Source organism: Lolium perenne, chromosome 4, assembly GCF_019359855.2.
Source record: "Lolium perenne isolate Kyuss_39 chromosome 4, Kyuss_2.0, whole genome shotgun sequence".
In the NCBI taxonomy this organism is placed as follows: Eukaryota; Viridiplantae; Streptophyta; class Magnoliopsida; order Poales; family Poaceae; genus Lolium; species Lolium perenne.
In genome coordinates this window covers 325,514,874-325,540,601 of record NC_067247.2, presented here as the reverse complement: position 1 = coordinate 325,540,601, position 25,728 = coordinate 325,514,874, and the positions used below count along the sequence as shown (strand labels likewise).

The window sequence follows — 25,728 nt, the reverse complement described above, 5'->3', positions numbered from 1 at the left end:
GCCTCTGCGAGGGTCGGGCGCTACTTATAGCCGGCGAGGACGAGCCCGAGTCGCGCGGGGCCTCCTCGGGTACCGGTTCGCGTGCTACCCGGACTCGCTGACGGGGTGGGGCCCGGTGTGTGGGGTCCAGGCGTCAGTGGCGGTGGGTGCGGAGAGGCGGTTGGGTGTGCCGGTGGGTGGGGCGCGGCAGGCGGCGCTCTGTGATTGGTTGGGGTGGGACGGGGCCCACCTGGCGGGGAGCGGGGGTGGAGTGTCCGGGTGGTACACGAAACGTGTTGGGCGGTGGGGCCCGCGTCGCGAGGGAACCGACCTAGAAGGAAGGAAGGAAGGAAGGCGGCACGTGGGACGCGGATTTCGCGTGGCTGCCAGCGCACACCAGCGCCAGGCTGTGTCTGTGTGTGTGTGGTGAGCGGCGAGGCGCGTTTGCTCTTTTGCTCCTGTGCGTGTGCGGTGCCCAACCAATCCACACAGCGCGCGGCAAGGCGGCGCGGAACCCGCTCCTGTAGTCTGTAGATCTCAGACCCGACATTTTTCGAAATTTTGGATTTGGATGCCCGTGGAGAGCGGCGCGAGTTTTTTTTTATTATTTCAGGCAGGCACTGCGATTTGTTCAGAAACAGCCAAGGATTCTGCTGCCAAGATGATGGGAATATGTATGTTCACGTGATGATTCAAATCTACGGGGTAGTGTGTGCTATCTGAATTTCATCCGATTCGAGCTCTACCGAATAGGGTTTTTACTTTTTTTTATTGCCAGATCAAACTAGATCGCTTTACTGAATTTGGGGTTTCACCGTGTTGGATCAGATCGACCGATGCGGAAACAGACAACAGCCAGATACAGAGTATATATTTTGCAGCAGTCATGTAAGCATTGAATAGGACAATATGTATGCTTTTGTCTGTTTGTGTCGATTCCGCAAATAGGATACAGACTATTTTCCTCTTATGGTATGTTTGGGGCGCCCCCTTGCCGCTACGAACATCGAGCGTTAATGTCGGTCGCCAACCGCCTCATCGACTTCCCGCGCGGCCGCTCGGTTCTCACATGCGCACTCCGTTGTTTGTTGCATTCACTTCCCGCCCGCAGCTTGTCGTTTCCCGTCATGCTTGTGGCTATAAGAAGGACGGTGCCTCCGGCTGGACGGGCAAACCCTACCTAGCAGCCATACCTCGAACCAATGAATCAACAAGGGCCACGATTAGCGAGATGGTGCGCGGGTGCGTCCCAGAGGACGCCGATGCGGCAGCGATCGCCATAAGGTAAGTGTTACAGGCAGACAAGATCCCCATGTGGGGCAGCGTTTGGGTCGTCTCTGAGGGGATGGGGCGGTCTTGCAGCCGAGACAGAGCAGATGGTGGAGTCACGGGCCACGATAGGGGTGACGCACGCGACCATGGTGGAGGCCAAGGCTTTGCTGGGTGAGGCCCCTTTTTGCGACGGCAAAGGCTTGGGTAGCGATGGTTGTGGCACGGTAGCCTGCATGTGACGAATGGATGGGCAAGGACGATTCCGACGTGCTCACATCATTCGAGACCACCCACTGTGACAAGTCTCTCTGCCATCTCATGGTTGTGGAGCGGCAAGCCATGGTGGACATGAGGGCGGCGACCATGGCCAACAAACACGACACAGTGTGTGGCTTACTGGCGGTGGTGGAGGCGAGCGCAGCCAGCGGGAGATCGTCAATTTTAAAGTGAGAAGAGAAGGATCCACTCTTCCCCACTAAATAAACTATCAACCTTGAAAAAAGTTTGATCGATTTAATTACTACGGCAAGTACCTAAGGATGGAGGATGCGGCAACGGTTTAGACGTAGGCTTTAGAGGCAGCAGAAAGGATAGAGCCCGCTTAGACACCAGCATTACAAATGCTACTTCTGGAGCGCTCATTCCCCCCCCCCCCCTCCTCCTCCTCTCTCACCTCGCTACAGTTCATGAGGGAGGACTTCTCCTCGTTGGGCCAAACCGAAGCTGACCTCGGAGGCGGAGGGGAGGCGCCGGGTTCCACTCTGTAGATATTAGGGTTAGGTTTTGGCAAGTTGCCAGTAGTTGGTTTAGTTTAGGTGCAGCTCCAGATTGGTTCGGCGAGATCTGGAGGCTAGGGTTCTTCCTCGCCTTGGTTCAGCTCCCCTGGCCGGAGCTGGGAACAGCGGCGGAGACCACTGCACGGTCGAATAATATCTCTGGAAGTCTTCTCTTGCAGGTACAGTTTGGTTCTACTGTGTTCCCCTCTCTGGCCGGCCGAGGTGGCGGGGGGATCTGGGCTTGCACAACAGCGGCTGTTCCGGCGACGGCGTACCGAGCTGCAACACCTTCTCCGGCCGGCCATGCAGGCGAGGGGAGGTGGTGGTGCGGTTCATGTACGCCCAAACCAGCAAGGAGGCGGGCTGTTCTAACCTCTGGTTCGTTGTATCCCTTCTCTCTTCTTCCTCTGGACGGCTGAGGTGGCGAGGGGAGATCTAGTGGGAAGGAGATGCAGGAATCAGAGCACCAACGGCACTGGGTTACCATCAAGCTCGGTCTGCGGTGAATCCCAAGCGTCGGTGACTTCTGCCGCCACTATCTTTGGCCAAGGGGGCCTCGCCGTACCTCGGCAATTTCTGCTCCGTGGAGAATCAACTTCCCCCACGCCTTAGGGGTGTGCAGGAAGATCTGCAATCTCAGCTCGGTGATCCATCCTGGCGGCGAACCAAGTGGCGTAGTCCCCGGCGTCATCACCAGCGACCATAGTCTAAGATTGAATCAGCGACACGATGGAGAAGGACTCTTGTAATTTTTCAGAACTCTTGTGCTATTCCTACTCAAGCCAAGATCTTGTATGTAATTATGTCCAGCGTTTAATGGAGCTTCTCGACCCTTCTGGGCTTCCTGTTTAAAAAAATAAAAAGACACCAGCATTAGAGCATCTCCAGTCGCGTCCCCCAAACCGTCCCCCAAACCGCGCCGGATCGAGCGTTTGGGGGACGTGTTTTGTTCGTGCCGCGTTTGGGGGACGTCGCTCCCCAGCCGCGTCCCCCAAACGCCGCCCCCAATAAGAAATTCAAATAGATGCATTCAAAAGAGATCGTTCCCGCCGATTCGTCGCGATCAGAGTAGCGGCGATCGATCAAAGTACTGGGCGCGCGATCATATTACAGACCGGTGGTGCATGCAAATTAGAAGAAGGGGAAGGGGTTGGTCGACGGCGTCGTGTCCTGAGTCGACGCAGGCCCGTCGAGCACGACGACCTTGTCGCGATCTGCCTGTTCCTGTGCATGGTGCGTCTGCTCCGTCGCCGACGCGGAGGCCGACGCAGGTGTAGCAGTAGAAGACGCGTCAGCCTGCTCTTGCTGCGCTGCCGCTGCCGCCGATGCCGATGCCGCTGCCAGGGCCGCCGCGTCCGCCGCCGCCATTTTGGCTTCGATGTCGTCGAGGATCTGGCCTTTGAAGAAGTTGTGCGCCGCTCGCGTCCGGGGAGACATTCCCTCTGTCGACATTCTCAGCAGGGACATGTCGTCCCTGCGTTTCTTGAGCTCCAGCTTCTCCTCTTGCCTCTTGAGCAGCTCGGCCCACCTTTGGTCGGCCTTCTTGTCGCGGGAGATAAAGGTCGAGGAGACATCGGCGAGGCATTTCGTGATCGACGCCTGCGTCTTCTCAGACGACGCAGCGTCGGCTAAGGCGGCCTTGGCAGCCTTGTTGCCCGATGGGACGCCCGTCGAAGTTGCCGGCGGCCCGTCCGTATCAATGGCGTCCTTCCTTGGACAGCGACAAGCGCGTCGCCCGCCATTTCTCATTCATTTTGAGCTTGCCATAGCAATGCATGAGCACGAAAGACTTGTGACCTTCCGAGTTCTTGGCGTACAAATCCATGGCCCGATCAAACTAACCAAAGGAAGCAGAGTCATTTCATCGAACACAATGTGGGCGCTACGGATTATGGAAGAAACAGTCGTACCAGTTGGGCGACGTCGGCGCCGCTGTCGCCTCTGGTCTCTAAGTCGTGATGGTACCCATGGAAGGAGTTCACCGACGCCTGGATGATGGCCCTTCGCGTCGACATTGCCTTTTGGCTTCTCTTCATTGTCACTTTCAGTAGTCGTCGTTGATGAGCTTGCGCTCATCGAACTCGGCCTTGATCCTCGCCCAATACTTCCCGCCTTTTTGGTTGGCGCCGATGATGGAGTCATGGCTCACCGTCGCCCACGACTCGCACAGACAAAGATCTTCCAGAGGCGTCCACTTCGGGCCTCGTGTGCCCGACGCCTTCTTCTTCTTCTTCTTCTTCGTCCTCACGCCGTCCGCGTCTACCTCCACGAGATCATCGTCACCGGCACCCTCGTCGTCCTCTTCGTCGCCGCCCTCTTCGTCCTCATCGTCGTCCTCATCGTCGTCCTCCACCCCCTCCTCTTCCTCGTCGTCCTCCTCCTCAACCCCGTCGTCCTCCTCAGCACCGGCGCCGTCGTATTCGAGCGGACCCCTGCGGCCGGTGAAAAGGTCGCCGTCCGGACCGGGTCCTGGCTCGCGCTGCTCGTACGCCGGGGAGTAGAGGTTGTTGGGGTTGAAGCCGCCGTGCGGCAGCGCATCCTGGTAGTGCGGCGACAAGTTAGGCGTCACGCGCCCGGGAGTGGCGGAGGGGCCGTCGTTGTAGAAGGCGGCTTGTGACGGAGAGATCACTCCGGGAACGTACACCGGCATGGACGTACTCCATGGGCTCGCGTTGGTGGCGGCGATACACCCGGCCATTACGTGCTGGTGCTGGCGCGCCGCCTGAGCCTTCTTCTCCAGCTCCACCGCCCTCCGTCCTTTCCGCGCCGCCGTCGATAGCTTCCGGCGCAGGCAATCTTGCTGCCATTGATCTTCGGTCATTCCTTCAGGCTTCTTCTTCGCGGCCGGCGCCTTCCGCGGCTTCGCGAACGGCGCTTTCGCCCCTATCGTCGCATTGCCCGGCGGCTTCTTGGCCGCTTTCTTCGCCATCTTTTTGGGGGCTGTCGGCGGCGCCATGGAATGGGGAGAGGGTAGCGGCGGCGGGTGGACGGCGGGAGGGAGAAAGAAATCGGCGGGATAGGAGAAATGAATCGGCGACGGGATATGTTTTGGGAGGCCTGTGCGCGGCGGTATAGGCGCGATTTGGCGGGAGCGGCGGGATTTGGCGGGATTGTGAGACGAATTTTCCCTGTGCCGCTGACGGGTCGGCCCCGCGTCGGTTGGCCTCGCTTTTCGTTGTGTCCGGCGTCCCCGGAGCGTCCCCTGTGGGACGGGGACGGGCTCGGGGCGCCGGACACCGTATAGGGGCGCGCCGGACAAAAAAGGGCTTTGGGGGACGCGGCTGGAACGCATTTTCTGTCCGGCGCGCCCCAAATCCCTTTGGGGACGGTTTGGGGGACGCGACTGGAGATGCTCACAACGCCAACAGGAGGAGGCGAGGTACAAAAGCCTGCGCGATGCCCAGGTTCGACGCCAGGTGTGGGAGGCCAACCCCAACTCGGCCAGTCCCATAGATACGATCTTCGTAGTTTAGATTAACTATGTAATAAGCCTCTTATTTTGTTTTAATGAAACAGGAGTATCAGCACCGACAGTCCGCGCCCTCATGTCCATTTCGAATAAGAGAAAACCAAAAAAAAATTGGGCAACCCTTTTCCTGAGCGTACAGGAAGCACTTCGCTTACTGTAATCCATTTGACAGTGTGCTGCAGAATACGTCTGATATGGAAAAGATTTGACCAAGGAAAAAACCAAAAGATAATCCACGACATCAAAATAGCACGCAAGCAATAGCTCCCAATTCTCAAACCATAAACCATTAGCCATTACAACATCATTTGCTGAGTCTGGGATAAAATTCAACTGCCATGATGATACATGTTTCTTATGAATTACACAAGTCACAAATAGTATAAGATGACAACGTAATGGCAGAATGATTTAACATAACTGTCTTGTAAAACATAGCTGAAAAAGCACAAAGACCTAGTAGTAGACAAGACACCATCATCACCAGTCCAAGCCTCTGAAAACTGTGTCGCACTGAGGCCCATCACACTGAAAGGTCTTGATAAATCATCATATGAGAAGCTTCTCGATGGCATCCTGTGATTCATTCAATTGTAAACAGAATTAGATTACCGAGAGATGTGAACACTACTAACAAAAAGTTATATTGCAGTTCAGAAGATATCACAGTATGTGGCAGCAATGGATCACCTTGAGATTCTGAATCGGCACCTTCAGCTGGCTACCCTCGTTGCTAGTCACTGAACAGGCAATGACAGGCCTGGTCACTCCGCAAGCACGCCCAAGGGCTTGCTTTGAAGGGACGAAGACATATGGCACATTCTGCATCATACAACAAACAAGCTCAGTAAGTTTTATGCCCATCCCAGAAAAGCAAATAAAAATTGTGTATGCATGAGCAACAACTAATAAAGATGGCAACAATTAAATCAATGTAACAAGCTGGAGTGGCAAGGAAAACTGATGTAGCAGAAGAAAGCAGGTATGAAAGATAAATGCCAACTCAATTCTTCACAAAAGCTCATTGCTCCACTGCTGGTGCGTGATTTGCAAGGCTGAGAATCCAACTATCAACAGATACACTGAACAACAAATGTCTAAATGAACTCTCCCTCGGTAATTGAACTACCAATAGAACAGGATGCAACATATACATCATTAAAGAAAGAAAATTGTAGTGATTAACTTCCTCTGCTCCTAAATATAAGGCAGTTCAATTTGAGCTGCCAAAACATCTTATATTAGAAACAGAGAGTATATTTTAAGAGACAGCCCTTCCAAATAAGAACCCTCAATAGTCAATTCTTGCAGTAGCTAGATGACCCTACTTTTTATAAGCTTAAGAACAGAGCACCACATACTCATCCACAATCAAAAACATGTATAAATCTCCCAACTATTGCCAGAGTCAGCAAACTCCGGCTTCCAATACTTTCAGACTGGAGGTCTCCACACATCTCATATCTCTTATTCTTGTCTTTTATAACACATCGTACAGAATTACGAGTTCAGCTGTTTTTACGAGTCATTTAACTGCAATTGATATTTATCAGACTCACTATAACCATGTCACGCAAGCTACATCATACAAATTTCAAGTAATACGGTGCGCACATACACGAATTTCCATTAATAGAGTGCAAGCATATACGGTCAGAATTTCTACCTTGTCCTCGGCGAGCAACGGGAGGTGGAGGAGGATCTCGAGCGGCTCCGTGTCAGCTGCCATCACCACGAACTCCGAAATTCCCCTGTTAAGGGTCTTGGTCGCTGAGGACCAATAGAGACGAACGAATTCAAAATCACAGGAACAGGAAAAAAAATAACAAAGGAAGTGCGCAGAAAGGGGATTGGTCACCTTCGTTGGCGCCCTTCTTGAGCTGCTTGTAGTTGGCGGCCTGCTGAACGAGGTCGAGGATCGTCATCGTCAGCTGCGAATCGGCCAGCGGGTAGGCCTTGGGGTTCACCGTCTCCTGACTCTGCAAACAAACCGACAAAAAACAGAGTAAGCGACCGGCGTTAAGCTCGCCCGCGACGGGGCTCGATTCGATCCGCGGCGGCGAACCGGGCGGAGAAGATGAGGGGATAGGAAGAAGGAGGAGGAGGGAGGCGGCTCGATACCATTTTTGCTCGGCGGGTTGGTCGGCCTGGAGGCGCAGGGAGGAGGCGGCCGCCGCGGCAGGGAAGCTTGGAGCTAGGGTTTTCGGGCGGCGGGTGAATGGAGCTAGGGTTTATCGCGGGCCTGTTGGGCGCCTCATATAGCCCGTCAGGTGGGGGTTTCGACGGCTGCGATTGTCTTCATGATTCTCTTCCTTCCCCTTTTGCGTATTTGTGTCGCTCTCTTTTTCCTTGGCTCCCAAGGGCCGTCAAAGTGGGTAACGACCGTGCAGGCCACATAGCTGATATTTTGAGTCCCGTTGGAGAAAAAAAAGCTAGATACGTGATAGTACAAAGTTGGAGCAATGTTTCGAAATTTATAATCACAACAAATGGCATTTTAATTACTCCCTCCGTAAAAAAAAAGCTGCTGAAGATACATCTATTATCTACACTACTTAAAAAGAACGAATGTGTTCCTTATTCTGTCCACCTCGCAGTACGTCTAGATTTTTCGTCGTCCCGTCGTACTCACGTTCCGCTTCAGCATGGGCCGCTTCAGCCAGGCCCATCAGAATGATTCGTCGCACCCCTCGCTCATCTCTCCCCCTGCCGATCCTTCGCTATCAACCCTAGCCGCCCTGCCGATCTCCTTCTTCCTCCACGTGCGACCAGGGAAGCCCCAACCTGGCGCAGGACCCGGAGGTCGCTGGCGTGTTCCATGCCCGGCCGTCCTAGCTCGCCATCATCATCCCCTCGCACGGCCGTCCAACGTCGCCATCTGTTGGAGATATGCCCAAGAGGCAATAATAAAATGGTTATTATAATATATCTTTGTGTTTATGATAATGTTTACATACCATGCTATAATTGTATTAACCGAAACATTGATACATGTGTGTTATGTGAACAACAAGGAGTCCCTAGTAAGCCTCTTGTATAACTAGCTTGTTGATTAATAGATGATCATCGTTTCATGATCATGAACATTGGATGTTATTAATAACAAGGTTATGTCATTATGTGAATGATATAATGGACACACCCAATCAAGCGTAGCATAAGATCACGTCATTAAGTTATTTGCTATAAGCTTTCGATACATAGTTACCTAGTCCTTATGACCATGAGATCATATAAATCACTTATACCGGAAAGGTACTTTGATTACATCAAACGCCACTGCGTAAATGGGTGGTTATAAAGGTGGGATTAAGTATCCGGAAAGTATGAGTTGAGGCATATGGATCAACAGTGGGATTTGTCCATCCCGATGACGGATAGATATACTCTGGGCCCTCTCGGTGGAATGTCGTCTAATGTCTTGCAAGCATATGAATAAGTTCATAAGAGACCACATACCACGGTACGAGTAAAGAGTACTTGTCAGGAGACGAGGTTGAACAAGGTATAGAGTGATACCGGTGATTAAACCTCGGACAAGTAAAATATCGCGTGACAAAGGGAATTGGTATCGTATGTGAATGGTTCATTCGATCAGTAAGTCATCGTTGAATATGTGGGAGCCATTATGGATCTCCAGATCCCGCTATTGGTTATTGGTCAGAGAGAAGTCTCAACCATGTCTACATAATTCACGAACCGTATGGTGACACACTTAAGGTTTGATGTTGAAATGGTAGAACTTGAATATGGAATGGAGTTCAAAGTTTTGTTCGAAGTCCCGGATGAGATCCCGGACATCACGAGGAGTTCCGGAATGGTCCGGAGAATAAGATTCATATATAGGAAGTCATATTCCAAGTTTGGAAATGATCCGGTGCATTTATGGCAGGTTCTAGAAGGTTCTAGAAAAGTCCGGAAGAATAGCACTATGGAAGGTGGAGTCACTAGCATGGCCGGCCAGCCCTAAGGGGAAGGAATCCCAGGTGGATTCCACCTGAGGTGGCCGGCCACCCCACCTAAGGAAAAGGTGGGAATCCCACCTTGGGTAGGACTCCCTCCTTGAGTAGGTTTCCCACCTTTGGGAAGTTTTGGTGTTGGGGTCTTATTCGAAGACTTGGACTACAACTTTTGGGGATTCCACCTATATAATGAGGGGCATAGGAGAGGGGGCTGACCACCACAAGCCCATAGCTTGGCCGCACCCCTAGGTGGCCGGCCACCCCCTCTCCCAAACCCTAGCCGCCCCCTCTCTCCTCCTCTTCTCCCGCACGCTTAGCGAAGCTCCGCCGGAGATCTCCACCGCCACCGCCACCACGGCGTCGTGCTGCCGGATTCAAGTAGGAGCTACTACTTCCGCTGCCCGCTGGAACGGGGAGAAGGACGTCGTCTTCATCAACACCGAACGTGTGACCGAGTACGGAGGTGCTGCCCGATAGTGGCACCGTGATCAAGATCTTCTACGCGCTTTTGCAAGCGGCAAGTGATCGTCTACCGCAGCAATAAGAGCCTACTCTTATAGGCTTTGGAAATCTTCAAGGGTTAGTCTTGATCATCCCCTCGTTGCTCCCGTCTTCTAGATTGCATCTTGGCTTGGATTGTGTTCTCGCGGTAGGAAATTTTTTATTTTCTATGCAACGAATCCCTACAGTGGTATCAGAGCCGTGTCTATGCATAGATGGTTGCACGAGTAGAACACAATGGTTTTGTGGGCGTTGATGCTCTTGTTGTCTTTAGTTTGAGTACTTTGCATCTTTGTGGCATAGTGGGATGAAGCGGCTCGGACTAACTTTACATGACCGCGTTCATGAGACTTGTTCCTCGTTCGACATGCAACTTGTTTTGCATAAGAGGCTTTGCGGGTGTCTGTCTCTCCTACTATAGTGAAGATTCAATTTACTCTTCTATTGACAACACTAGTATCACCGTTGTGGTTCATGTTCGTAGGTAGATTAGATCTCTCTCGAAAACCCTAAACCACGTAAAATATGCAAACCAAATTAGAGACGTCTAACTTGTTTTTGCAGGGTTTGGTGATGTGATATGGCCATAATGTGTTGATGAATATGTATGAGATGATCATTATTGTATTGTGGCAACCGGCAGGAGCCTTATGGTTGTCTTTAAATTTCATGTTGAGTAGTATTTCAAAGTAGTTGTAATAGTTGCTACATGAGATGAACAACCATGAAGACGGCGCCATGAACCTTGACGCTACGCCGACGATGATGGAGATCATGCCCGTTGATGATGGAGATCATGTCCGTGCTTTGGAGATGAAGATCAAAGGCGCAAAGACAAAAGGGCCATATCATATCACATATGAATTGCATGTGATGTTAATCCTTTATGCATCTTATTTTGCTTAGAACGCGACGGTAGCATTATAAGATGATCCCTCACATTAATATCAAGATAATAAAGTGTTCTCCCTTCGTATGCACCGTTGTACAGTTCGTCGTTTCGAAGCATCTCGTGATGATCGGATGTGATAGACTCAACGTTCACATACAACGGGTGTAAGCCATGTTGCACACGCGGAATACTTGGGTTTGCTTGACGAGCCTAGCATGTACAGACATGGCCTCGGGACAACGGAAACCGAAAGGTTGAACACGAGTCATATGGATGATATGATCAACATGTTGATGTTCATGATTGAAGCTACATCATCTCACGTGATGATCGGTTTTGGTGTAGTGGATTTGGATCGTGTACCACTTAACAACTATGAGGGATGTTATATTAAGTGGGAGTTCATTAGTAATTAGATTAAAATATGAACTAATTATCATAAACATAGTCTGAGTAGTATTTTGAATTAATTTTGTAGTATTGGCATCCGTTTTCTACCATCCGCTAGTCTTGTTATTGAGATAGAAATACTGTTAAAATCTGACAAGAAACTTTACGGATTGGTACCGTATTGTTAAACAATCAAGAATTGATTAAGTCCTATTGCAAACTTTTAGTAAACCTCACATTGTTGATTCAAAGAGCTATGTTTTCAATTAGTACCTAAAGTTATCTTGTCTCCGTTCAAATCTGTTTGAAAAGTAAGGAGCTGAAATTTTAGTTTTTCAGAAATAATCAAGGTATGAGATATGTGTGATATCTAAGACCTTATTGCAAGATGATAGAATATAAATTTGGTGAGACTACATAAACTCATAAGTTTTATGGGAATGTATGAAGGTTGAAGACGCCAGGCATCACAATCCTCCAACTATTGGGGCACTAATAATATTCGCATATCCATGAAGTTATCATCCTTAGTATGCACCGTTGCTAAGACTCGTCGTTTCAAAGCATCACGTGATGATCGGGTGTGATAGATTCTACGTGTGCATACAACGGGTGCAAGCCAGATTTGCACATGCGAATACTAAGGTTAAACTTTATGAGCCTAGCATGTACAGACATGGTCTCAGAAAGTCATCATGATACAATGGATAAAATTATGAGTGAAATTGTTCATCATATTACAAAGTTACTAATAGTGAAATCTGAAACACTTGTCATATGATGATCAACTTAAAGTAAGAACCTCAAGGTTATTGGTATTTGACCAACAAACCTAGAAGTTAATAATGTTAAAGTGTTTTTCTGAATAATGAGGAAAGCTAAAAGAGAAACTGCAAAAGATATTTTGGCAAAAAAGAAAAGAAAAAGACTAGAAAGTCTAGCTCAGGTGTATATAAATGATATACATGTTATGGTTGTATTCCTAGTTAAGTCACACTACGAAATTCTTGGGTATTAGTACTATATTAGTTGGTATGAAGTGTCATACAAAACAACGCAATACAAGAATACAATAGCCTAAGTGACTGACAAGGAATATGATAAGAATGCACGTCTGGAACAAAATAAAGTGTTATTATGTTCGTCGTTAGCATTCTATCTAGCCCTTAGAATTTATAATAAAGAACTTAATAATTGTTATTTTGCTCTGGTCAAATGAAAACAATGAGTTGTTCAAATTATGACATTACTCCATGTACGATGGATAAGTTATTATAAATCTTAATGGTGAAACACACATACATAACACTGACGCTAAAATGACATAAGGCAAATGATTTGAATTCCACTTATTTGTGGAACCGCCTTTTAGGTCATGTTAGAAAGGAACGCATGAAGAAATTCCATGCAAATGGATTTTTGGAGTCATTTGATTTGTTGAATCGTTTGGCGCTTGCAAAATCTTTTCTAAAAAGTAAATGACTGAAATATCGTTCATAGGCCAAGAGTTGAACGGGCAACTAACTTAGTGAAAACATACATAATGATATATGTGGTTCACTGGGCATAGTTGTGTGCGGGAGATTCTTCTACTTCATGAAAACTTTCAACAATGAATTGAGTATATATGTAGATATATTCAATAAGGAAGAAGTTTGAAACATTTGAATGGATTCAAATAAATTTCAGCATGAAGTGGAAATCATCGTAATAGAAAAGTCAAATATCTATGATTGGATCATATTGGAAATATTTGAATTACGAGTATTAGCGAACATCTAAGAGAGTTATGAAATTGTTCTACAACTCACATTTCTTGAAGTATCATAGTGATGATGAAGTATCCAAGAGATGTATCCAAACCTTGTTGGGTCAATGATGAGATAAAATATTAATGCCATTATAATTTTTGTGGATTATGCTTTAGAGACTACCGCTTTTACACTAAATGGAGCATCATCATGATCCGTTGAAATGACACCATACAAGTTATGGCATGGGTATAAACCCTAATAGTCCTTTCTTTAAATTTTGGTCTAAGAGTTTACAACCAAAAACGGATAAATGTCTTTGTTGGTTATCCCAAAGAATTGATTGGGAATTCTTTCCACTATGGAATAAAAGACAAAAGTGTTTGTCAATGTTTCTTATTTCCAAGAAATTGTTTTCTAGCGAAGTATTTGAGTGGGAGGACAATAGAACTTGATAAGGTTTATGAACCTGAGCATAATGATCAGAGTAGCGCAGCATCGGAAATTGGTTCCGGAAGCGACCACGACGATCATGGCTCCCATGACTACAAAGTGTTTTAGCCATGGAGATCGAAGTACATATTGAACCTTGTAGGTATGGTTTACTTTGTGATCAAATAAATGATTTGTGGATAAAGGATTGATTTTGAACAATGATAAACCAACTAAAAACAAAGAAGTTATGATGGGCCCTGATTCCGTTAAAATGGCTATACGCCATGAAATCCAAGATAGATAAATACTTTTTGAAAGTAAATAGATCTATAAAATTGATGGACTTGGATGAAATATCCTTGAAGAAGCTCGACTTGTCGAAAAGTTGTTTACGACAAAGTTCAAAGAGTTGACTACGATAAGATTAGATCTTCCGTAGCAATGCTTATAGTCTATGTGGATTATTCTAGTAATCACTACATATTTCTTTTATGAGATATGCTAGTAGGATGGCAAAATATACTACTTAACAGAAGTATGCATTAAAGGTGTATACAAGATACAACCAAGAGTTTTGCTAGTCCGTGGAATACTAGATAGGTATACAAACTTCAATTGGATGAAGTGAGTATCACGGAGTTGGAATCTTCACCAGATGAAATAGTCAAAGAGTTTTTGATTTCATCAGAAACGATGAAGAGGCTTGCATTTGCAAGAAATTAAGTGGGAGCGCTGAGACATATTTATAATACTTTATGTAGATGACATATAGTTGGTTATAAATGATGTAATTACATACTTGATTAAAAAGGTTTCATTGAGAAATTAACTTCAATGAAAGGATATGGACTGAAACAAATTTAGTGTCAAGATCTATGAAGATAGATTGAAACACATAATAAGTTTAAGTCAAAGTACATAAAATGGATATTGAAGTAGTTCAATATAGAAATATTAAGAAAATGTTCTTGTCATGTGAAGGTTTAACAAGACTTGAGTGTATCTGACACTCGATGAGTAAAAACACATGAGTGATTTTAGATCATGAATAATATGTACATAATCAGATATCTTGTGCTCTAAAAAGTTAGGAGCATATACCAGAATGATTCATGTGATGATCATTGAAAAACAGTAAGAATATTCTTGAGTACTTAAGAAGAACCAAGAATATATATATATATAGTTTTTGTATGAAGAAAAGACAAACAAATCGCTGTAAAGTGTTGCACCGATATTTGTTTTGTCACATATGAAAATAAAATTTCAATTTCAGATTAGACTAAGTGTTGTTTAAAAGGTAGCACAATGAGCTAGAAGTTGTCTATGCTAGATTTAGAAGAGTTCTAAATATTGTGACGGATTCTACAAAAGAAGGCAGAGTACGTCATTGTTTTGACAATGACAAAGGATGTTAAGTCAAGAGGTTCTTTTAGAACTTGGTGTAGTTCTAACAGAGTCAGAACTTTGAAGCTATATTGTGTGTGACAATATTAGTGACATATTTCAGACCGCGGAATTAAGGTTCCACCAGAAGACCAAACATATTTAATGCCGACTCATTTGGAAATGAGTGATGCGTTGAGACGCAAATGAATTACAAAATACATACGGTTCTGAGCATGTCAGATCCGTTGACTAAAACCTCTCCCGTGAGCAAAACATGATAAAGCACCGGAAGGTCAAGGTGTTATATCTTTACAAATGTAAACTAGATTATTGACTCTAGTGCAAGTGGGAGACTGTTGGAGATATGCCCAAGAGGCAATAATAAAATGGTTATTATAATATATCTTTGTGTTTATGATAATGTTTACATACCATGCTATAATTGTATTAACCGAAACATTGATACATGTGTGTTATGTGAACAACAAGGAGTCCCTAGTAAGCCTCTTGTATAACTAGCTTGTTGATTAATAGATGATCATCGTTTCATGATCATGAACATTGGATGTTGTTAATAACAAGGTTATGTCATTATGTGAATGATATAATGGACACACCCAATCAAGCGTAGCATAAGATCACGTCATTAAGTTATTTGCTATAAGCTTTCGATACATAGTTACCTAGTCCTTATGACCATGAGATCATATAAATCACTTATACCGGAAAGGTACTTTGATTACATCAAACGCCACTGCGTAAATGGGTGGTTATAAAGGTGGGATTAAGTATCCGGAAAGTATGAGTTGAGGCATATGGATCAACAGTGGGATTTGTCCATCCCGATGACGGATAGATATACTCTGGGCCCTCTCGGTGGAATGTCATCTAATGTCTTGCAAGCATATGAATAAGTTCATAAGAGACCACATACCACGGTACGAGTAAAGAGTACTTGTCAGGAGACGGGGTTGAACAAGGTATAGAGTGATACCGATGATTAAACCTCGGACAAGTAAAATATCGCGTGACAAAGGGAATTGGTATCGTATGTGAATGGTTCAATCGATCACTAAGTCATCGTTGAATATGTGGGAGCCATTATGGATCTCCAGATCCCGCTATTGGTTATTGGTCAGAGAGAAGTCTCAACCATGTCTACATAGTTCACGAACCGTAGGGTGACACACTTAAGGTTTGATGTTGAAATGGTAGAACTTGAATATGGAATGGAGTTCGAAGTTTTGTTCGAAGTCCCGGATGAGATCCCGGACATCACGAGGAGTTCCGGAATGGTCCGGAGAATAAGATTCATATATAGGAAGTCATATTCCAAGTTTGGAAATGATCCGGTGCATTTATGGCAGGTTCTAGAAGGTTCTAGAAAAGTCCGGAAGAATAGCACTATGGAAGGTGGAGTCCCGGAGGGACTCCACTAGCATGGCCGGCCAACCCTAAGGGGAAGGAATCCCAGGTGGATTCCACCTGAGGTGGCCGGCCACCCCACCTAAGGAAAAGGTGGGAATCCCACCTTGGGTAGGACTCCCTCCTTGAGTAGGTTTCCCACCTTTGGGAAGTTTTGGTGTTGGGGTCTTATTCGAAGACTTGGACTACAACTCTTGGGGATTCCACCTATATAATGAGGGGCATAGGAGAGGGGGCTGACCACCACAATCCCATAGCCTGGCCGCACCCCTAGGTGGCCGGCCACCCCCTCTCCCAAACCCTAGCCGCCCCCTCTCTCCTCCTCTTCTCCCGCACGCTTAGCGAAGCTCCGCTGGAGATCTCCACCGCCACCGCCACCACGCTGTCGTGCTGCCTGATTCAAGGAGGAGCTACTACTTCCGCTGCCCGCTGGAACGGGGAGAAGGACGTCGTCTTCATCAACACCGAACGTGTGACCGAGTACGGAGGTGCTGCCCGATAGTGGCACCGTGATCAAGATCTTCTACGCGCTTTTGCAAGCGGCAAGTGATCGTCTACCGCAGCAATAAGAGCCTACTCTTATAGGCTTTGGAAATCTTCAAGGGTTAGTCTTGATCATCCCCTCGTTGCTCCCGTCTTCTAGATTGCATCTTGGCTTGGATTGCGTTCTCGCGGTAGGAAAAATTTTGTTTTCTATGCAACGAATCCCTACACCATCATCATCCAAGTGCAGGCTGCGTAGCCCGTCGAGGGCACACCTGACTCATCTAGGCATTCTCCTCAAGCGGCTAATGAAGCACCCTCTTGATCTGATCCTCCTCCACGCGCGGGACTCCGAGGTAGCCGGGGTCCTCCTCGCTTGGCCATGCGAACTCGCCTCACCATCGGCCTCATCCCAGGCTCAAGAAGCCACAGTGAAGTACCACTCGATCTCAGCGTGGGCACCTGGGTCCGGATAGGCTGCCTCCAGTGAAGCGTTGTGCCGACTTTTCTCTCCGTCAGGTGTCAACAACGACTCCTTCCATGCCACTAGACTCTCCTCAAGTTTGTTGTCTAACTCCGCTCGGATCGCCCACCCCTTGCTCGTGCGGCTCGCCTCCATGGGTACCTGTGTGCAGATCCATCCAGACAGATCAAGGAGCGCATCGAGCTGTGCATCGATCAGATCGATGTCGTCCACGCTGCCGGTACCTACCCGCTTTCCAAGATAAAGATCAGGCTCAGGTACTTCCGGGACTTCCTCCAGCTCCGCTCAGGCCATGAAACTGTATGAAAAAATTACTAAACAAAACAAAGATAATCCAGTTTCATTTCTTGTTTTGTGCTTGGACGTGCTTGTCAAAATGTCTAAGAGAGTTTTTGATCATGACATGGACTGATGAAACATGGAAGAATGAGAGACGCAATGATTCGAGGGACAACTGCGTTGACACAAGTCGGAGCTAGGTAGGGAGGTTAAGGAGCTGGTCTGAATTTTCGAATATTGTTACTTATCAGTGCATATGAATCATTATTGTTACTTTTCATTTGGGTATCACCTACTATTTATGACTGCTACCGACTCACGTTTAAGCAAATGCAGATATCCAACTAGAAACCAATCATGATTTAATTTAGAGTTTTAAGAAGGCATGGTTTTTTAAGCAGATGGAATGATTATACCTTGATTATATGTCATAGTTGCGAGAATAGGTAAAGGCGATGTATACAACAATGCTTCATCATTTCAGTTGCTTTAGAGGGTTAAAACCATAGTTGCCAGAATTCCGGATCATCCGGTTCGAGGTACGGGATCGAGGGTCGAGGATCGGCATCTCAGCGAACATGGATCGATGAGGGGTATAAATCTTTGGTACGGAAATTTGGGTCGGGGATCGCGATCCACTTTGTTCTGGATGGAAGTAGAGATGAACAAGCCGAGAATCGTATCCGTGATGCTTAGGAAAGAAGAGACGAAGAGGCCTGAAATCAAGTGTATTAATTCGCCCAGATATGACGCATGGAATTACCCTTTTTAACTTTGTCTTTAAAAGCAATTTCCATACTTTAGATTCTAATTTGGTAGGCAAGCAATCAGCATATGGGATCGTGATCCCGCGCCGAACCATGTCGCTCCGCTCGACGTTCCCGACCCTGTTCCGGATCGATCGATCCTGGATCGTGGTACGCGGCACCGATCCTGAACCTGGCTACTATGGTTAAAACTAATCTATCGTGGTATATGTCACATTTGCGGGAACAGATGAATGCAAGGTATATCACAATGCTTCATTGCAAATGTCCACTGTTATATGTATGCTTTATCAATAACACTGTTATATGACTAATTTAGTTATGGTTAATGCCATCTACTATATTTTCATCTTGAGTTGACATCACTTCATTGATGGACCATGTAGGCTTGCAGGCTGTTGCAATTCTCCATGACAACTACAGAATTCAGCGAACAAACTAACACATCTCCCTGGTATTGAGTTATTAGAAACTTTGCAGTTGCACATCTATAGTAATTATGATCAAACATTGTTATTGTGTAGTTCAAAATTTAGTAGTAGTAATTGTCCGTGCTAATGATCCATTATTTTACTTTCTGACAGGCACGGCTTAGCATTGTAAGTGGAAGATTGGGCTCAAATCTTACTCTACGGGTATTTCAAGGTTTGAACTTAATGGTGTTAATTTTCTTTCCCTACCACCAGTTTGACTTAACTTCTGTATTTTTCCCATGTGGTTTGAACCATAGTGCAAGTTGGAAGATCTTTCTTTTTGTTCGACGGAATTATTCTATAGTTGTATCTTCCAATATTGCAAGTTTATGCATTGTAGTTTTATGGGTGCAACAAATCCTTTGTTGTGCTTATGCAGAGCATGATCTAGTTGCCTTTACACTCCACTTTTTTTATATATCAAACTCATGTACACAGATCTGGCTAGCTATGTGAGATAGGAAATGATACACCTTATGGCTGGCTGTGAATAGACGAGGAGGAGGCGGATGTGGTGGCCGCCGGAGCGGAGCGGAGAAAGCCGCCCGAACGGAGCAGAGAGGCCCGTCGTGGCCGCCATGGAGTAGACGGTCAGAGTGCTGGCGGTGCTTGCCCATCGCGGCCACGCGGAGGAAACAGTCGAAGACGCCCATCGCGTTTGCGTGGAGGCTCCCATCGGAGTGCCTGCACGGGGAGGCGGCCGGAGTGGCAGCGGCAGAGCTCCGCTTGGCCGTGATTCCCCTTGCTCCCGCTCGCTCGATTCTGCCCGTGTGTGGGAGGAAGGTTGACTAGCTGCTGTCTTGGGCTGTTTTCTCTGCTGGCCATTGGATGAGAATGAACGGTGGATTGAGAGGCTCGGGGCACAGCGTGACCTGTGAGCGTCAGGGCACTGGATCTTAGTCCAGGAATCGTGCAGGTGGGCTCTTCTTTTGCTAATTGATGTTCCTTGCTTTGCTTGTTCTCATGTTGCTTCCCTTTTTGGTTCGTTATTGTTTCCAGTTCGGTTGAAGTACAAAGAACGAAAGATCATCATTGTTCGTTTGTCTCTCCGAATTGTTATAAAAATGCAGACACTTCTCAAGTTCATAATCTTAGTTAGTAATAAACCTCTCTGTAACCGGTAGTCAGAAAGAGGGCAATTATTTCTAGCTTGATTCTGTAATTCACCTGATGTCATTTCTTGTCGGTCAGGTATCCAATTCAACATTGACCATGCTGCTTCACATCATGCTCTTGAGAACTCATCCTGTCATTAGGTTAGGTACTGCCTCTCGTCTTCTAATCCAATCAATCTCATATAGTTAGATTTATTTCGTCATGTTCTCCTTATATAGGTTACTTAATGCCAATATTTTTGTTCCCTGCTGTTTAGAGAAAGTTATGCATGTGATCATTAGTAATCGGTTGGATTGATTGCTATTCACATGAAGAGAATACATTACTGATGCAGAATTCTATGAACACCTAAGAAGACACCCACTGTAGCAAGCATCTTTTGTGATGTCTGAAGATTATATGGAAGAGTACTGCAGAAAACTCATCTCAACTATTCCACGTGCCTCATTGCTTCTGATGGATGGTGAAATGCCTAATTGTAGGTTTTGCATTTTGAAGACTTCATACCCTGTCCCATGTCACAATCATCCTTCAATGTTCTCATGAGCATGGACCGGCAAAGCTACGGTATCAAGCTAAAAGGAGGTTTCATGGATGATGAAGGAAATGTTGTGCTTCAGTGGGATAACCTGAGATTTGCTCGTGTTGATATTGCCATTCACACTTACCATGGAGTATATCCAGTTTCCGTTCCATTCATACATTCTTTCCTACTGATTGTTAATATTAGTTTATATTTTTAATAGCTACCCGATTGTAGTCGTTTATATTGTCTTGAAGATGAACCTTCAGTTTGAAATTTTCAACACTTTCAAAGAAAAAATGTTATATGTACATACTACATAATATGGGAACCTTTTAACTGTTAGTTCATTAATCATCTTTCATCATGCATAAATGCTTTATTTCTGTATCATCAATATGGATGAACAAGGGTAGATTAATTTTGGCATTCTTCTTATTCACACTGATCATCATGTATCCTCCATAGGACGTAAAGGCATATATTAATTCATGCATTTTTATTGTTCAACAAATTGTGCGGCCCTGTAATTCAGGAAAATCACTAGAACAAGAACTATGCAATATATCTACATATTATATTGTTAAATTTGTAAACTATGCAACGCTTACCTGGGAATCTTTTTCAAATCGTCAAATGTGCCCCTTGATAATAGCAACTGCATGATATGATTCCACTTACTAGGATACACACTTCAAATTCCCTGCTTTCCATAGGTTTTTGCGTTGACGATGACACCTTGATGACCTTTGAGGGACACATTATCGTTGTGCAGTGGGATCCGGACCTGATGTCGCACGAGATGACAGCGGGGGTACGAAGATCGATCGACGCAAGTGGAGAACTCAAGAGAGATAAATGGGCGGTGAGGTGCCTTCGGTGGAGGAGTAAAATACAAGGTCATGGGCTGTAGAAGAGATGGGTAGAGTACGAGAAAGATGTCGTGGCTTGGATGCATTCACGCTGCAGGGCTACATTACGGCGATCGCAGTGCAACGCGGTTCTTCTCTTTTTCGTTTGATGAGTTAGTTTTTAAGCTCACCTAAAGACATCGGGCCCCTTCCAGGAGGCTAAGCAAGTTATAAGGAAAAATGTGTATCATTTCTCTTGATAAATGTGCCTTATCATATTTATAATTATGAATTGGTGACTTCAGTTTTTGCGCCAATTTGTTGATCCATGTACCAGTTTCTGTGTTATTGATCATTTTTAATAAAGATGCTATATCATTTAACAACTGGCAAGCAATAGAGTATAAATAACAGAAAATGAACTACACATGTTGATTCATTTGCTGAAATTATCCACGCAAGCACTAAAGCATTCTTAAAACTTGATTTTGGGTAGAGAAGGAATATGACATGATGTTACAAAGTTGGGATATAAGAGGTGTGAGGTGAAAACTGATTACATTTGTAAAATAAAATGAGGTGAAAACTGATTACATTTGTAAAATAAAATGGCAGCTGATACATTTATGCTCCGCACCCGTGGCAAAGCACGGGCATTTGTACTAGTCTAGAAAAAGTTGGAAGCTTATTTTAAGATATAGGGAGTACAAAAAAATGTCATTGTTTAATAGTCCATCATGGGAACACGCAACGTTACCGTCGAAGAGACATAAACAGCCGATATAACATCAAGAGCGGCTACAACACCACACACATCTACTCAATACCACATGATTTGCAAGTGTCGACACAAACTCACAACAACCAAATGAAAATACACGCCTTCTATTGTGGGTTAATTTATGGGTATATCAACGACGTGGTCTAGATCATGCAAGTCCGGGTGGCCCACAGATGGTGATGGTGGTATATGGCCCATCGGACAGTCCAATTGTTGTTGATAGAAGATGGATGAAGTCCAGCCCAGGAATAGGAGTCGGATCTTAACCGACCTATGCAAGTGGTCAGATCCGTGAAGACCCATGAAGTATCCGGATCCAATACGGTGTATAAGGAAAGGTGGATCCTTGACGTGCACGACAATGTAATATTCCGTAGTTAGGCATCTTGTATTCCGGCTAGGACTCTCCGTGTAAACCCTAGATCCTGGCGCTTTTATAAGCCGGATCCCGGGAGCCCTAGAGTGACAACCACAACTCATTGTAACAACGCGAAAGCGCTCCGATAATTCCAGACAAGCAACAGTAGGCCCTGTCATCGTGCAGGTGTTCCGAAGCTGGGTAAATCGCGTACCACCGTCCCGAAAACTCTCCGCCTGATGGCACCTACTTCTTCTCCCCCTCGTGAGGATCCCTCCTCCGAGGTACCGTCGAATAGGCAACGACAGTTGGCGCCCACCGTGGGGCCAGCGGCGTCTGGAGGCTAGAACCGGGAGGGTTCCGCCATGGGAAGCTACGACGACTCCATCGCCGTGGGGTGTGTCCTTTACGCTGGGAATTTTCCGATCGTCCCTTAGGACGAGTGCTGGATTCCGGCTAAAACCGACCCCATCAAGCTCTCCATCATCCCAATCGGCGGCATTCACAACTTCATCGGTGACACAGTCAATAATGACGAAAAGGGCCTGGTAAGTCACGTTGGCACGACCGCCACTGAGTAGGACGCAGTTGCGAAGATCCGATCTGAGATGCAGGAACTTCCTAAGGAAGATTCCGCCTTAGATCTGGAAATTTCAAAGCCCACCCAATCCGCCAATGAGCAAGAAATTACGGTGGAAGACCAATGCAGATCCGTCTGGGTCTCCCAGGTGTTAGAGAAGCAAAGATGCCACTTCGTCCACTTCCTCGCACATACCGCAGGAATCGCCCCTCCCCAGGATTGCTAAATAGTAAGTCACCTTAGAGAAATTATCATTTCCTTTAAGCAAACTGAAGATGAATTGCTAGTAACAGCTTGGGAGAGATTCAGGGGACTTGCCTATGGAACTGAGCATGGCCTAAGAGATTGGATGCTTATGTTTATATTCTATAGTGAGCTAACTGACACATCTAAGAAATATCTGGATAAAGGATGCGGATGCGCCCTCATGAATTCACGATCCACACATGCTTATGTTTTGTTAGATGGTTTTCTTTCCTAAGTTAAAATTATGAAAATTTTAGAAAAAGCTGAAGTCCTGAAGATGTCTTTGATGACAAATATGGAATTTTCAATTTACATAGTAGTGAAAAGAAAATAGAAGAAATGAAAATGCTTAGTGAAATAAGAGAAACATTACTAGATCTTTATAAATGTAGCTTACATGAATTAATTTCTATTCTTGAAAAGTTTTCTAAAAATCCTACTATGAATGTTCATCTGGGTTTGGCTCTAATATTGCTAATTATATTATCAAAGAAAATATAGAGAGGTATGACAATAAAGCTATTATACCACCTAAGCTTGGGGATGCTTGTATCCCCAAGATATTAATTCCCATAGACAAACAGACACACCATGCTATTCTAGATTTAGGATCTAGTGTCTCTATTTTATGTGAAGAGCTACATGATTTATTAAAACTTAAGAATATGGAAAAAATGCTCTATAGATCTTTTACTTGCTGATGATTCAACTAAAAAATCATTATGAAAAGTTAATAATGTTATGGTTAAATTACATATAACATATGTAGCCTATAAATTTTATTGTCATGGACATGGGTAGCAATACCTCTCGTAGTATAATTCTTGGGAAACCCTTTTGAGAACTACATGGGATATTATTGATTCAAAAGAGAGGAATGTTAAATTTCAATTCCCACATAAGAAGTGTATGGATCACTTTCCAAGGAAGAAGGAGGTAGCACCAAGATTCAAGCTACCACATGATTTCCATATCACTTGAATCAAGTAAGTAAGCCTACCTATATGGCTATAAAAAAGTGCTTTACGGGAGGCAACCCGGGATGTTTTTATGTTTGTTTTTCTTTTGAATTATTGCTGTTGCAAGATGTTTTTTTTTACTCTCTGGTTTTTAAATAAAGTACCAAGTTTTTACCCATTTGGATGTTTTAAAGTTGTGAAACAAAGTGGGAGTTGCTGATTTCTGTGTTGCACTTTTTAGTGCATGATTTCTATGAAGTTTTAGTAACTCCTAAAATATTGATAAATTCACAGTAGCTGCAACTTTTCATACTATATATGCACAAAAATTGGATACAATTCCTGACAAGTCTAAGTGGTCGAAAAAAAAAACAGTTTTGCTTCTACCAAAGTTTTTGACAGATTCAATCTCTTAATGTTTGCACCATTCTTTTGAGTTCCAAAATGTTTTTTCTTGAATCTTTTGATTTCTAAGAATGTATAGAACTTTATGTGATCTCTGTTGCATAAAGGAATTATTTTATCTTTGAATAAAAATGGCAGCAATCATATTATTCTTATACCCCTAATGTCACCCCATAGAAAACAATGTGAAGAAAAGTTTGTGTTGACGTTTTTCACAGGGAATGGAGGAACAACACACCAAGAGCTATCCAAGAATGGTGACTACAATAAGGTTGGGGATGCCCAAGGCACCCCACTGGACTCATTTTTAAACTTTCGGTTTGCACACTTCTAAACTTTGTTTTTTGAGCAACACGGAATTTTCACAAGAACTTGGAGCGTATTTTGTTTTGCTTGTGTCTAGTTTTTAAAAAATACATGAGACCAACATATTAATTACCTTATATGCATATTAAAGGGCTGCTGAAATAAACCCTCTTACCCTTCAATAAAAATATGTTGCATGTTATGAAAAGAGAAAGAGGAATGCTTAAAATGTTGAAAGTTCAAATTATGCATGGTATCACTAGTTTACAATTCTTTATTGAATGGTGATTTTCTAAGTGACTTATTAGTGTTGCTTCTTACTAGTATACATAGATGGTTAACATTAAGTATCATTGTTTGATGACAAATGAATAGCACTATGAACACTACTGCATGCTTCTAGACCTCTTGCTAGCCAAAAGATGATAAATTCTCACACAAACTTATAATTGTATCCAAATAAACTCAACCCCACTATCATCATACCTACCTACATAGCACTTGCTATTCCAAGTATAATATGTGTGTTATGCCTGCAATAGCTTTAAAATATCCTTTTGTGTAATTCAAAGCTCATGGGAATGTAAGGTATGAAAGGAAAAACACAACTGTGTAAGCTATGGGTTTGACAGATTATGAGTAATGAGCTAGGTCGGAACCATGCTGACATGAGAACACTTTTCAACATTGCACTTATCTTATTGAGTTGATCATCATGTTTTTCAGCTATTTGATAGTTGTCTGTTGCGAAATAAAGGGAGTTATCAACACAAAGACTAGAGTATGCATATATGTTAGAGAAGTGCACTGGGGCACTAACTGAAGACATGCCTAATCATGGTGAAAGTTTCAGCACGAGCATCCTCAATAGGAAGA

General features: G+C 44.9%; 1 protein-coding gene across 1 annotated transcript; it reads right to left on the bottom strand.

Annotated features, from left to right (window-relative positions):
• Positions 1 to 5,847: 5,847 nt before the first annotated feature.
• Positions 5,848 to 7,750, bottom strand: LOC127296357 (uncharacterized). Its single transcript, XM_051326416.2, has 5 exons — positions 7,618 to 7,750; positions 7,355 to 7,475; positions 7,163 to 7,266; positions 6,187 to 6,318; positions 5,848 to 6,072 (listed from the first exon to the last, which is right to left on the bottom strand). The coding sequence occupies exons 1-5, from the start codon at positions 7,618 to 7,620 to the stop codon at positions 6,046 to 6,048; spliced, it is 387 nt and encodes a 128-aa protein (XP_051182376.1). The 5' UTR covers positions 7,621 to 7,750; the 3' UTR covers positions 5,848 to 6,045.
• Positions 7,751 to 25,728: the final 17,978 nt, after the last annotated feature.

Coding starts and splice junctions, on each gene's coding strand:
- LOC127296357 (XM_051326416.2), bottom strand. Junction 6,319..7,162: donor CGTTGCTCGCCGAGGACAAG/GTAGAAATTCTG, acceptor TGTATGATGCAG/AATGTGCCATATGTCTTCGT. Junction 6,073..6,186: donor TGCCGATTCAGAATCTCAAG/GTGATCCATTGC, acceptor AATGAATCACAG/GATGCCATCGAGAAGCTTCT.